The sequence below is a fragment of the Prenolepis imparis genome, unplaced genomic scaffold (genome assembly GCF_030444845.1).
Source record: "Prenolepis imparis isolate NDT839.2.m4 unplaced genomic scaffold, iyPreImpa1.0 SCAF_8, whole genome shotgun sequence".
Lineage (NCBI taxonomy): Eukaryota > Metazoa > Arthropoda > Insecta > Hymenoptera > Formicidae > Prenolepis > Prenolepis imparis.
In genome coordinates, this window is record NW_028141166.1 from 18,231,506 (window position 1) to 18,247,115 (window position 15,610).

General features: G+C 31.6%; 3 protein-coding genes across 3 annotated transcripts; 1 reads left to right on the forward strand and 2 right to left on the reverse strand.

Annotated features, from left to right (window-relative positions):
- Positions 1-318: 318 nt before the first annotated feature.
- On the reverse strand, positions 319-7,337 carry Glg1 (Golgi apparatus protein 1). Its single transcript, XM_083044729.1, has 15 exons — positions 7,066-7,337; positions 6,554-6,906; positions 5,920-6,482; positions 5,314-5,731; positions 5,034-5,135; positions 4,637-4,915; positions 4,310-4,479; positions 3,953-4,070; positions 3,680-3,876; positions 3,371-3,590; positions 2,968-3,294; positions 2,676-2,855; positions 2,237-2,465; positions 1,817-1,923; positions 319-1,738 (listed from the first exon to the last, which is right to left on the reverse strand). The coding sequence occupies exons 2-15, from the start codon at positions 6,854-6,856 to the stop codon at positions 1,574-1,576; spliced, it is 3,378 nt and encodes a 1,125-aa protein (XP_082900855.1). The 5' UTR covers positions 6,857-6,906; positions 7,066-7,337; the 3' UTR covers positions 319-1,573.
- A 198-nt stretch (positions 7,338-7,535) lies between these two features.
- LOC145939997 (queuosine 5'-phosphate N-glycosylase/hydrolase-like) lies at positions 7,536-9,852 on the forward strand. Its single transcript, XM_083044733.1, has 2 exons — positions 7,536-7,666; positions 7,751-9,852. The coding sequence occupies exons 1-2, from the start codon at positions 7,536-7,538 to the stop codon at positions 8,961-8,963; spliced, it is 1,344 nt and encodes a 447-aa protein (XP_082900859.1). The 3' UTR covers positions 8,964-9,852.
- Positions 9,853-10,296: 444 nt separating this feature from the next.
- On the reverse strand, positions 10,297-15,501 carry Cpsf5 (cleavage and polyadenylation specificity factor subunit 5). Its single transcript, XM_083044734.1, has 6 exons — positions 15,173-15,501; positions 12,655-12,855; positions 12,395-12,458; positions 11,309-11,474; positions 11,105-11,219; positions 10,297-11,020 (listed from the first exon to the last, which is right to left on the reverse strand). Exons 1-6 carry the CDS (start codon positions 15,289-15,291, stop codon positions 10,999-11,001), a joined length of 687 nt encoding a protein of 228 aa, XP_082900860.1. The 5' UTR covers positions 15,292-15,501; the 3' UTR covers positions 10,297-10,998.
- Positions 15,502-15,610: the final 109 nt, after the last annotated feature.

The following is a 15,610-nucleotide window of genomic DNA, read 5'->3' on the forward strand; positions in this document are numbered from 1 at the left end:
AAGCGCGATTTTATCGATGTTATTTTACATTACGATTGAAGCTATTTATTTATTTAAGATAATTAGAATTTTATATGTAGTAAATAATTTATACTACTCGTAAATCTTTTATATATTATACGCATTTATATATTTTAAGACAAATAAAAATTTATAATCTTTGCATCTATATATTCTTACATAAATAAACACAAACACACACACACACACACACATACATACATACACACCAAACACACATACACATATATGTATATTTATGTAAGAATATATAAAAATAGAAAACTCATAACTTATGTATATATCTTTGAATTTAAATCATTTTTAAATATCTTTATTCGTCTTTTTCATATCACAAACGTACAGAAAACTTAGATATATCGCGTTACATAATAAATGCGTCTCGTACCACCAGCCCATGTTTAATTCTCACACCTGTATGCGGAATCATTCTTGCAGGATGACCTCGAATGTCCCTGAGGAATAATCGCCCTTGTGCGCATTGCAAAGTTACTTCAACAGTTATTCAAGAACTGTGTTTCAAAAGGAATTCTCAGACATGTTCTCATTCACTGTGCAATTGCATTGCACAAGTTGAACGAGCCTCGAGGGAAAGAGATGGAGTACCGTACTTCGAATAGGTAGACACTAGATACTTGTATTATTCTTCTCCTTCTCTTTCCTTCTTTGCATTCTAAATCAGAGCCAACATCCAGGCACTGATAAAATACATGTCCGACAGATGAGCAACTCATTTTCGCGCAAATTAATTTTAATTATTTTTTTATTAAAATCGCGTTTTTGATAAAAACAAATTAATGAATTCATTTATTTTATTTCATAATTACATCTTGTTTTTCTATGCCTTTTTTTAAATATGCGAACAAACAGATCTTAGAGATAAAAAACAGAATGATATTGTTTTGGTAAAATAAATAAAATAAATAAAATATTGTTTTTGACGAAAAAAAATGATTAAAAATCCTATTCAGAGTTAATAATTTTTCCCTTTCTAACAACGAATAATCCCACGCTTTACAAAATATAAAATTACAATTTACAATTAAATAACATAGCTTGTTTTATCACTGTTGTAACAAAGCTTCAAGAGCAGTCTTCTTGACGAAGCGTAAAATTTTGCTCCTGTAGCTTGTCGCAAATTTCATAAAACACCCTGTATTTCTCGAATCATAATATTATATATGCGCGCACATGTAATAACATATTAGTATATTTCTAAATAGTTAATTTTCTTATTTTTTTTTTTTTTAATTCTTAGAATACTCGTATGTTTAATTATTATTTCCGTGACATTTTATTCCGTATACACTTCCCCCAGCCACGTCGAAAACCTCATACCATTTACAAATACAAAGAGTTGCACCTTAAAAAAACTTCATATATATAAATGAAGGTATAAAAAGACCAACATTACCTCTTTATAATTATTGTAGAACTTTTGCATTTCATGATTGCTGATCGAATCGATGCACGTTACAATTTATGTTCTTATAGTCCCTCGGTTAATTTCGACGAAAGTAATTTCACTAGTGGACGGACCTCAGCCACGTCGTCACTTGTTTTTCATAATCATCGTCCGCCTGGTCACTCGACCGCAGAACATTCCGACGATGAAAATTATTCCGACCATGGTAAAGCCAACGATCATGAAGTAACGCCGCGCTGGGGAACGATTTACCGTCGAATATAGCTCCTCAAACGAATTTGGCGCAATCAACTGTAACACAAGTAAAATTCGATTATTCCAGGATACAAAAAAATATATTAAAAATTATAAGTATTTTTGACAGCAGACCTTGGCAGCATTTCTAAACATTTCCATCCTCGTAGTCAACATCTTGAAGCAATCAGGTTGCAAGGGTTTATTACTGTCTTGCAACGCATTTTGCAAACACATTATATCTGTAATATAATTATTACTTAAATTAGTAATAAATACTATCATACATAATACAATAAAGTAAATGTGTGTGTAAAGATTAATTATAATAATTCGAAATATTACTTATATATCTATTTAGTTATATTTATTTCTATCTGTTTTAGATTTAAGATCCTATGTGACATTTATATTGAATATATATACACTTAAAATCTATATACTTCATAAAAATCAATATAAACTTTGATAGATTTCAATTTAAAAAAAGTTTGTTCATTTATTATCACTTTATTTTGCATGGTTTTTATAATTATTAACAAAAATATTACATACGTCTTCCTGCGCCTTGAGGTACAGCACTGCAATACTTGCTGACATCCACAGCACAAGCTTTCTGCAACAAGGGATCCACGTTGATATCGGCTCTCGTTTGTTCTATCAGATCAGCGATTTCCAAACGACATTCTTCCTTCATGTCTCTGTTTCCGGCATTGAATTCTTTCTTGAGACACTCCTCGACAGTACCAGGCTCATTTTCATCCGATCGACATATAGTTTCAATCTAACAGAATACAAATTTCATAAATTTACAATTAGATTTAAATAATGAAATTGTGAATTTTATATTAACTATACTATACTAATATTTTATATTAATTTATACTAATTATAAAATCTTATTAGAAAACTCTTAAATATCAAATAATTGTCTTTCAACGAAAATCTCTAGATTATTGAAGTGAAATTGTAAAATTGTGAAATTGTTTTTTACCTCATGTGCGCACATGGTTGCTAATAATGGATTTAAATGATAATTCAATGCAGCTTCTCTAAGAATGTTAGCCATTTGATGTTCACATTTAGTCGTCAGCTTCGATTCCCGAAATTTGATTTTTAGACATCTAATTACTTTTCCTTCAAGTTCTTTATCAGTACGCTCATGTGCCAAAACCTAAAATAATGTCAACATATATAAAATAATGTAACCACACATATATATGCACATATTCAAAATATGAATAAAAATAAACTTAAAAATTATATTGTTTATAAGGTTTTCTTACTTCTTTGCAATGCCTGTCGATATCGTAACCACATGAGTTTTGCAATGCAGTGTTAAACCTGTAATCCGTATTCTGTTCGATCATTCTTCGAATCACAATATTCTTGCACTTGTCATCGAAAGTGAGCTCATCTTTGTATCTCTTAAGGCAATCCAAAGTTTGTGATTTGCTCACATCGTGGCAGTATTGTCTAATCATAACTCGACAAGTATTCAACAATGGTACATCGCTGGAGCTATCTTGAAACTCCTGTTTCCTCACTTTAAATAGCTGCTTATGACATATGTCTGTCAGCTTAGACTTATGGGATGCCAAGCATTCTAATACCTGAAAAAATTCTGGGTTTTAAGAAGATCTATCATAACAGAATTGACTTTTGTATAAGGTATAATACCATCACTACCTGTGAATTGCCTGGTTGAACGTTGAAACAATATTGTCTGATATCTATTGCACAGGCCGCTTGTAGGACAGGATCGAAATGAATATTTTCTCGCTGTTGATAAAGCTGTGCCCGTAGCTGCTGTCTGCAATCCTTCAACACACGATGCTGAGATTCTTTTATTATGTCCTCCTGCACGATCGAGCTTAAGCATTCTATCACATCGGCTTTCGTTTTTGATCTAAATTATAACATATGCAACAAAATGCATTTATGTTTCAAAATATTTATATTTTACAATCATATATTTCAAGAAAAAAATTTAATTACTTAGGACACCATCTTTTAACATAAGGCCTGCACGCCTCTTTGAACTTGTATGTAAAATGGTAATTCTTTAAGGATATCAGTTGAAAATGTTCCACAGCTGCTTTACATTTATAATCAGTGCGTGCATCCAGTTCATTTTTATGCTCGATAAGGCATTCCATCATATCTCCCTCATCTTTTCCATATTTTAGAACTTCCTAAAATATATATAAATAAATATATATAAATCTCATTGACAATATGTAAAATGATACAGTAAATTTAATAATTTACCTCGCAATGACGTTCCATAATATGTTGACATGCAGAAGAAATGATAGGATTCAATTCAACACGCTCTGCTTGTTCTTCAGTGAAATTTCCAACTGCAAGCTTGCACTTTTTGTTTAAGCTGTAATTAACAAATTTGATCAAAAAGTTTAATATCGTTTAGTCTAACAAAGATAATTTAATAATATCAGAAATAGTTTTAAATCAATTAAAATTTTTTTAAAGCAATATTTCATTATTGTCAGTAATATATTTTTAATAAATGCTAAGTGAAAAATTAGCAAAGTAGCTCTAATTTTCAATATATAGTTCTATTATTTAAGAGTATATGCAATTTATATTATTTAAGAGTATAAATACTTGTCTAAATTATCTTGCAAGCAAAGAATCTCCTCTCCCTTTGCAGTTTTATCGTAACAAAGTGACGCCAGTTCATTAAAGCACACTTCTTCTATTTCGGGCTGTAAATCCACATTCACAGCACGCTGCCTCATGACTCTTCTAATTTCCTCCAAACAATCTGCTTTCAACTAAATAATAATAATAAAATAGAAAATAATGAAAAAACAAGACAATTAGAACCAAAAAGATAATTAAAAAATAATTTTTCTTAGAATAATAACAAATTGAGTTTTATTATTTTTAATATAGTTTAAATTATTTTAATTTAAAGCTTAATAATCTTACCGTTATATTTTTCTGATATACATGCCGATACAGGCATGGCAGCACGAGAGGTCCCGTTTCAGGATCCATCTGTTTGCCATCACTGGCCCATGCGTTTCTTGCATGACACAAACGCACAGCATCAAACTTGCATGCTTTGTACAATTGCGGATCCAATTTAAAGTCCCTAGCAATAAAGTATTGTATTTGCACTAGAGCTGTCTCACAGGCCTCAGTCATTCTCTCTGTTCCTAATTGTTCCATTAAGCAGGATATCACTCTGGCATCTCCTCCGTGTACCTAAATAGATAAATATTAAAAATAGGTGTTTAATAGAGAAAAATATTTAAATGGAAGAAAATAAATTAAAATTTTATATAGACTAAAACTTGCTTGTAGCCTACATTCATAAACTTACATCTCTACAAGCTAAATTGACAACAGGTTGACATTGTTCTCTTAAAACCGGGTCAATTCTCCAATCTTCGCCTACATCAGCTTCCATAATTAACTCCTCCAACTGAAATTATGCCATGTAAAATATTTCATAAAGAGATTATGATATGCATATTTTGTTAGTATAATAACGTTTCTGAAAATTTTTGAAAATATCTTTCAAAGAATATTGTAAATAAGTACATTATCGTATTTATTTTAAAAACTCCTGAGATCTCTAGCTTTCTCTATTAATTCTTTACCGCTCTTTGGCATTTTGGCGTGACCCTCGATTTCTTCTTTCTCGTTCTCGTATGTTCCATCAAACAGTGTATGGTAGCACCGCCGACTTCGAGACTATTGCAAAAAGCCGTAATGTCGTTGGCACATCCGTCCACGATCTCCGGTGACAATCTGTAATCTTCCATAAGGAGCTTTCTGTGATCGAACATTTCCGCTTGACAATTTCCATCGATCTTGCTGCCATTCTTTACAGCCGACTCCAAGCAAAGCAAGATTTGCGCTAACTTAATCTCCTTATCGTCGGACACAGATCGCCTGCAGTGATTACTTCTGATATCTTCCTTACACGCTTTAACCAGACCCTTGCTAATCTTATAGTCGGAAGCAATAAGTTTCTCTCTCCTCGTCAATTGTTCTTGACACTGAGCGGTCATCGATCTGTAAGTAGAATCACACATTCTAAGAAATATAATAAAACATGATTCCTAAATTAAGTTATTAAATTCTTTAAATTACTATATAAGTATTCTAATATTTAGCTTTTTAGATTCTTAAATTATTTTAAATTCCTAAATCTGAATTTAGACTCATATTACAATATTTATTCTCAATATTTGAATATCTACCTATCAGTTTTATGTTGCATCAAGCATTTGTAAACTTGACCACTGCCTGATCGAATGTTGGGACAGAACTTACTGTGATCGTCAGTGCATGCTATGTATAATTGACGATCCAGCTTGATATTTTCTGCTTGAATCTCGGACACATGAAGAATATGTCTCCTGCAATCATGTTGCAACTGTTCAACGTGTTCCTGCAGACAAGCTAGTATCTGACCTTGGGATATATCCCTGTATGGCTGCAGAATATCGCATTTAAACTTTTTAATGTCACCCGCACAATCTGTCTTAAAAGGAGTCAGAATTCTAAAATCACTAAAAGCAATCCATTCTAATCTCTGAATGTAAGTAATACAGTCAGAATCTGTGACCCTCTCTCGCTGATCAATCAAACAAGAAAGATACGCCCCATGGGCTTTATCAGAATCAGAACATTGTAGGGTATCCAATTGTCTGCCACATGCCTTTCTGGCAAGTCTCTTTATATTTTGATTGTCTGTGATATTCTGAATATAAATCCAAATTGCTTCCTGACACTTCTGATTGATTCCAGATATCTCAGTAGGCTGTAAAATTTGCAACAATTAGATATCTAAAACAAAAAAAATTACCCTTTTCTTTTTAGATATACACATACCTTGAATGTTTGAATGCACTCAAGCAGCGTAAGTTCATCATTATTCTTATCTTTTCCACAAAGACGATTCAATTTATCTCGACAATTGCCACTTATAATCTTTGGCAAATTTTCATCATCTTCAAATTCTCTTTCTATTACAGCTCTTTGAACCCTCTTGATCTTAATAGAGGCATCAGAGAAAAGCCAACCGATTTTGGAAGGCTCATCAACTTGCTGAGTGTCTCCAATATAAGTTGATGTTGTGTAATGTAGCGTTAATAGAATAAGCAGTACAGAGAATATCTGTCTTGTATATTCCATCCTCGTTACTCAAACTTTATATCTCCTAACGATATCATTACAATAATGTTCTGTAAGAAATACATAATTTTGTCAAGCGCAGATTATTTAAAATTATTTAATATACTTATCATTCAGAATTGTCTAATATCAGAAATAAAAACAGAATAAAAGATATTGTTTAATTTAAAAAGTTTACACAAAAAAGAGGTGAGAAAGAGAGTACAAACCTTGCAAATGCGTTTACACCACGATCACTTTTTATTAATTATCTTACTCTTGTCAATCATCTACTGTATGACGTAAACGTTACAAATGCACGAAGGCATTATTGTAATCAGCAATTGCGAGCAATATAAGCATATAAAGAATGATTGGTACAAAAAACGATCATAACGAGAACACTGTGCGTTCTGTGACTTTTACAACGTCATCTTATAGAATACATAACAGACTGTTTACAATATATTATCGATCGTTTGCGTCGGTATAATCTATGTCGATAACGCAGGAATTTAATAAGCTTTTTTATAAAAATAAATCATGAAAAAACATATATAATTATAACAAGAAAATCTTACTGTTAGTCGAAAGATAAAATATATTAAAAAGAAAGATAAAAATATATATTATTCGCGACAAATTTTTCTGTATTTAAAGTGTATGTAAAATCAACATATAAAAATTTAAAAAGAAATTCATGAAAGAAAAATATATGTGTCTTCTTTTACACGTCTTATTATTTGTTAGATTTTACACGAGAGATATTTTTAATTGCCATGAATGTCAAAATAAACCCGGGAACGAATTTTATCCTTCGCAAACGAGTCGGTATATATATATTATATCTTTGTGATATATCTTATCTTATTATTGACGTGTGAGAAAAGATAAAGAAGATTGCATTTTTTTTAGATGCACAAGACATCTTCGCATTTTCATCATCCTCAGAGTCCAGTTGACGACGTTCCACTGTGCTCCAGTGCGCTTCTCGTTCCTAGCCTTTCTTCATTCCTGCCAGTGTTTCGACGAAGCGAATTACACTTTCCTCTCGCAGTCGTTGGTACACAATTTGAACGTACAATTTGCGATCAGCAGGCCAAGATCCGTCATGGCTCTGCTGCCAAAAGAGTCCGCGAAGTTGGTCGCCGGCTTGGCGAAGCACGTGTTCGTCGAGAGGGAGGGTGTGAAGAGATTGGCCTCGGCGGTCCTCGACGGTATCAAGACGGGTAAGATTCGTACAGGCAATTTCTCGCAGATCAAATTTCATCCCCAGCGCGACGATCCCAGGGCGGCGGACTGGATATTCGTCCTGGACACGTTGAACTTTTCCTTCTGGACCGAGACGGGCGCGAAAAAGTGGACGGTGAACGGAGAGACCGGATACTTCGCGTTTTGCGCCGCCGTCAAGAGGGCCATCGACGAGGGGAAGCCGATGTGGGATCCCAAGTATTACTCGCAGCTGACGCGACAGGACGTGGAGAGCATCTTCCGAGGCGACGACGGTGAGACCGGCATTCCGCTCGTACAGGAAAGAATTAAGGGTCTGCACGAGGCCGGCAAGGTTTTGCTGGACAAGTATGAAGGTACATTCGTTAAATGTATCAAGTCGTGCGATGGTTCAGCCGAGAAGCTGCTCAAGCTGATCGTCGACGAGTTCGAGTCGTATCGGGACGAGGCCGATTACGAGGGTCGCAGGATCAGCATCTACAAGAGGGCTCAGATACTGATAGGCGACATATGGGCCTGCTTCGAGGGACGCGGACTCGGTGAATTCCGCGATATAGACAGTATCGCTATGTTCGCCGATTACCGCATCCCCCAGGTTCTCGTGCACTTCGGCGCTATGCGCTACAGCGATTCCCTCATGAGCAAGCTCGAATCCGACGTACCGTTGAAGCAGGGTGACAGGGAGGAGGTCGAGATACGTGCCTGCTCGATCGAGGTGGTCGAGCAAGTTTGCGACGAGGTGCGAAGATTGATCCAGGCCGATCCGAAATTGGACTTGAACCCGACGACGGCCGTCAACGCGATCGTCATCGATCACTTCTTGTGGGATTATCGGCGAGAGTACGCTCGAGAATTGGAGCGCATACCATTCCATAAAACTAGAACCGTCTACTATTAATAGAGATTACATGTTGTGGTCAGGACCACTGAATTCTATGCTCTTGAAACAAACACAGGTATTATGTTATCGGATCTATTCCAGGAAATATTAACAAGAGCTAGTGAGAAGTTGATGAAAAAAACAAGAGTAACATTTTCTGTTTTGTGTGATTACTAACAGATTTATCAGTACTCCGATGCTGTTTCCAGTTAAAACAGAATTCAGTCGTCAGGGTGTAAAACAAATTTAACAATTGATTGAAGAAATATAAATATAATAAATTTCGATATATATACACACAACACACACAATATATATAACTAAATTACATCTTCTATTGAATTGTATTTTCTTTACACTTTGCATATTTTCTTAAACGTTTGTGAAAAGAAAGAGAAAACGACAATAGGAATAAAATAGAATAAAAATTATTATGTACATGTGTTGTAAAACACTCTCCTTAAAATATTATATAACAGAAAAAATACAATAAATATTATCGATCAGATAAGATATAAATTTGATTAATAAGATATAAAAGAAATATAAAACACATATATACCGCGATAAGATATTGCGAAAAAGGTCAGAAAATGCAATTAAGAGCATATTAATCAGGATTTTTAACTTTGACAGAATAAGTACACACACACACACACATACATACACACGCATACACACATATAATTTGATATAAGCTACCTAAATTATATAAAATTTTTTTAAATATAAACACTTAATATATATTTTTTGTACTAAAAATAAGAAATATATTACTAGTGTATTTTTTCTATTTTTATATATTGTTTAATATATAAAATAAATTTTTAATATATAAAAAAATAAATAGCTTATAAGAAACATGTAATAAATAATGAACAAGCAGGACAAAAATAATTAATAATTTAATACATATATATATAACTTTTTTGTGATTTTATATATAATTAAAAAATAGTTTTTCTCAAATATTAAAATAAAAACTGAAATGAAAAATAATGTGTTGCTGTTATGTGTTATTTATTTCTTTTCTCAATTTCTTTCTTGATATGTCTGAAGCTTAAAATATAATTTATTAAATTTTACTCAAAACAATATCAATGATTGAATGATGAATTTGAAATTATCGTGCTAAATATTATTACCTTTGATGAATCTGTAACTCAATTATTAAAAAATGAAATTGTTTCAAATTAAAAGATATCTTATATCATAACAGAAATAATAATTATTAATATCTATACTATAATTCTACACTATATTTTAGAAAATATTTTCAGACAATATATATTACTTGGCTTATGATTTTTTATAACATAATAGTGTTATACTATAACTATCATAAGAACTTTACAAAAATTATTCTACAATTGCTATTTTGATAAATTATAGTCATATTATAAATTTAGAAATAAATTTAAGAAAAATATCTTGCTTTCAAAATTAATTAAAAGTAAATTGAAAGTTGTGTCAGACTATCATAGCATGTCTCCCATGACATTTTCATCATATATCTCTTAAGCCTAGTCTACAATGGCAGTAAGCAGTATAGAGTAAGCAGTAAGCAGTATGAAATGGGAATTGCCCATTTCGTTACTCCCGGTCTTTACATCCACTAAAAACAGTATACAATGGCAATAACAAGGCTGTAGGAATAGAGAGTATACTGTTTTTAGTGGATGTAAAGACCGGGAGTAACGAAATGGGCAATTCCCATTTCATACTGCTTACTGCTTACTGCTTACTGCCATTGTAGACTAGGCTTTACTGTATTATATTTAGTTACTATATTATTTTAAAAAGATAAAAAGACAAAGATAAAAAATTTACATTTAAATACAAAAATTGATGAAAAATGGCATAGATGGGTTATTATATAAATACTACTTAAAAAATATTTTAATTCTCATATAATGATTCATATATTATACATACATAAACCAGATGTTTTCCAAGTATTCATCATCTCATACATACATACGTTAAATTTAAAGTGGATTTTTGTTAAATTAAACATAGTATTCCAAATTTGTTTTTCTCTATAATTTTAATTTCACATATAGATGAAATTAAATCTGAAACATAAAAAAGAGCAATTTTATAAAACTATATATATGTCTACTTTTTTGTCCAATATAAAGCAGATTGTTTGAACTTACCTGCACAATGATTGTGGCAAAGATGAAATTATGGGACCATAACCTTGCGAATTATCATATAATTCAAATAACGGTGCAGCGACTAATTTGTAATTTTTTGGTACAGCAAACAGAGCTAAACATATAAAAAGAATTTAATTAAATTCATCCATGAGATTAATTTAGATTATAAATCAATAAATTTATCTGACTTATATGCTATACCTTTTTCTTGCAACTGTACCAGGAATAATCTCTTGTGTTCCTTTGGTTTTGTGATGTGTGGCGGTACATACGGATACTGAGGTGGTTCAAAGTTTGGACGCCACCAGTTTCCAATTGTGTCTTCTATAACCCATTCCTGTTTCACTCCATCCTGCCGTCCAAAAGTCTAGAAATCAATCCCATTTGTTGTCTGATACTGCGCTTTACTGAATTTCGAATAAACTATGAGATAAAATACATTCTTCTTCGGTCAGTACACTAAGAACATGGTTGCACACGTTTTATTATATTTCGAGACATTTACGGCGGTTACTTAATAATATCGATTCCAACAATGTTCAAGTTTATCGACGATTATGTGATAAGGTTTTTCTTTTAATCGAAAGTGATATCGGCATTTCTCAAAAATATATGTACATACATTTCATCTTTTCGTCTATGGTGTTTATATATATGAATACCTAATTAAACGAAATAATTATTGCTCATATACTGATAGATTGATCAAAAATATAGCAGAGATTACAAATCTCAAATTTATTGTCTTACTGTCAATTTGACAATTACGAGTGAATTTGTAATGAATCCTTTTACATATTGTACCAATCAGATATTTTTGCTCGCAATGAGAGATTTTAAACCCTTTGATATATAGTCAATTTTCTTATAGCTTACAAATTTCAAGAAAGACATTTGCGACACTTGTATACAATCTTCTTGTCACTATTTTACATTCTTCTATTTTTTGTCTCTTCTGTTTCTCTGTGCTAACACATACACAATGAGAATAAGAACAATGTTCTTAGCCAACCAGGTACAATAAATAACAAGCGATCTTTCTCATGAATTATCAACATTAAAGTGTCCGGGCATGCAGCACATTGAAAGAGTACAAAATAGTATAAGAATAAAAGAATAAACCCGCATATATGGAGCTACAGGCCCGGTTACATAAGTTCTACAAACGGTTGCAGGATTTGTACAATAATGATGATATTTATAAAGACAATGTTACAATCTAACGATATGAAAGTGCCACTCCTAGCCAGCCTGTAAGGCAGCATAAGGCGTCGTGCTAACTGTTACCTCTGTAAGGAGCCGTTTTAGGCCCTCTACCTCATCTTCTCCTGTATTGAGTTCTCCACCAGGCCTGGACAGAAAAGACATATATTTTAAATTCATATATTATCATTAAACTGTAAATGTTTATGCAAATATATATATATATATATATATTCTTTTTATGCATGTTAAAAATATTTTAATTTTACTTTGTTTCAAAATATATACATTTGTGCAATTTATTTATCACAAATTACATAATTTTATATATTCTCAGAACTTACAACTTGAAGAATGTTGTGCCGAGTTGCAGAAGGAGAACGTGTGGCAATCCATGCTCGTGTACCAGTAAAACTCCTTCTACGCTTCTCCGCATGCCGATTTTGTCGAATTCATCTCTCATGCGCTGAAATCTCGCTGGTACTGATGGATCTTTCTCGAAGAGTGGCTCTTTTGTTCCAAATGTATAGTTTGTCAAAGGATATCTATGATAAATGAGTTGTATGCTTTTGTTAGGCTCTTATATATTTAACTTAATCCATCGATAACTGAACCCAGTTTCTTCAAATACTTGATGCGGTATTACAATATTCAACCATCAAAACTATGTAAGTACAATGTAACAATTTATGTAAGTTTTCTTCTACTTTAAATATTAAAATTAAATTATCATATTGTAATGTAAAAAATATTTATACTTTTGTAAATAACAGATAGAATATTCAGACATTTATAAGCTATAAAGAAAGTAGCTTGAATGAACAAAAAGAGCCTTTATTATTATCAAATAGTATTTTTAATTGATAATTAATGCTTTTATTGTCTTTTCTAATTTTGATTAAAATATATTTTTTGTTAATAAATATACAATTTAATAATAATAAATTTGCATCAAATATGCAAAATTTTGTAATAAAATATTATTCTTTACTCATTCTTTAAATTAGAATTTTAATACAATAAAATTTGTGATCTTTACTCTATTTCTTTCTTTACATATTTAATAATAATTCCCCGACTTATCTTACAATTTAAACATAATTATAAAACATAGAGCGAAATACTAATAGTGAACTGTATAATATACATGTGCATTTACACATGAATAATAGCAAATTATGAATGAAGCAGCTTATTTACCATAAAATGTTCGCTTTATGTTAAATTTTTACATATGCATATATAAAACATCTTTACACATTGATATACTCAAAGTTTTGGGTTCATTTTTACATTTAGTACAATCAAATTAATTATACAGTAAATATAATTTCTTGTATCATTACAATCATATTTCCGCAAATACTTTTCAGCAAATAACAATTAGTAATCAATGAATATTATTATATTCTTAGATTTTTAGATAGTTTTTCACGCTTACTTGTTTGTCGTAATTATTTTATAAGACAATACAAAATTTAGTTCTATGTAATTTATTAATTTTTTTCAAATTTCTCTTCATATATATATATATATATATATATATATATAACTCAAACTCATAATATATTTGTTATATGATTGTAATGATATATTGCATGTAAAGTTTAAAAAAGATAATGAAATGGAAATTTGTATGATAGAAAAAGGCTAAACAAACCAAAGATTAGTTATTAATTAGCTATTTGATAAAAATGTGTGCAAAAATCTCTCTTCATAACAAAGATATATTGTCATAATAAGTATATATTTTATAATAATTTAATTTATATTATTTAAAGCATTATAATTGTAACATTATAGATACACATAAAATATTTAACACAAATGGTTATATGATATGCCATATTTATAATATGTTACATAAATCTTATATACAATTATTTCCTTTCATTGTCTTTTTATAACAAATTAGGCAGAACAATATCCACATATTATATATTATGTACTATCTTAAAATATAAAATAAATCTAAATATATATAGATATATATTTATAAAACCTACCTCACACAAGGTAGTACATACATATATATATAATACATATAGATATATTATGTTTTACATAAAGTATAGAATGCAAGAGTGAAATAATGGGGGAAATATGTATGGAATTTGTTTAGCATTGAGCATTATTGACTGTACAAACTTAGGACAGATTTTATTCGACTTTATATAGTTGATCTATAGTTGATCATAGAATATTCTGCATTTTAACAATCAAAATCAAAAAAGTGACACAATAGAAAAATTCCTTCTATTATCGTACATATATAAATCAATAATCTATTCATATTATGGATGCAAGAGATGTCAAGGTTTGTAACAATAGTTACACAAGTAGATTTACAAACATTGTAAGAAGAAATGATGCTTGACATTGTGTACGAATCAAATATTCATACATTTAATAATAGCTTTTGCAAATAAGTTTTACATGAACTATGAGCCTTAAATTCGAGAATTTTCAACAAATAATATTTTCACACATTTCGTATATAATACAATTAGTTATATGTAACTATCACAATAGTCGCTCTTTTATTAATTTATAACATTCATACAATAATAAATCAAATAAGCTCGCATATAAAAATATATTGGACACGAATTGTTTAAAATTTCTATGGATTTCGTGTTTAAAGAAAAAAATAAATAGCCGCTTCGCGATTATTAACGCCGCGCAAAATACAACGAAATGTTTTTAAAAAGGGCTATAAGTTTAATTAGCATTATAATGGTTTACAATTGCGTTCTATCGACCGGTCCTACAGAGGAAAGAGGCAGTTTAGATATAATAATTCTATCAAAAAATATATCGAGTAAAGTATATATCGTGTGTATTATACAGAGAGCCACTTACAAATTTACAGTTCTGTTAATGGTGACCGATTGATTCTGCACCACCTTTCCCTCGAACGAGCTATTGCTCGCGCGCCTCGGCCACCCGCTACCCTTCACTTGATTCGTCGTCATCGCCATTTTCCTGAAACCCTGTTCGAACTATCACCGCAGAACGGACACGGACAAATGGATAAATGGATCCGAAAATGGATAAATACAGGCAAACGGCAGAGTAGCACCGAATCGCGAACCTAACCTACGGAGCAAAACGCCGCCACACGAACGTAAAAACGCACACACACGCACAAACTCTTCGAGTGACCTCGGGCGTCCGCCGAATGTTCGCGAATGCCGGCCGAAGGCGGCATTGGCGGCGAGCGTCACGAGTGGCGCCGAGCGTTCACGAACGCCGCCGAGTGTTGACGAACGCCGCCGAGGCGCCGAGCGCTCACGAACG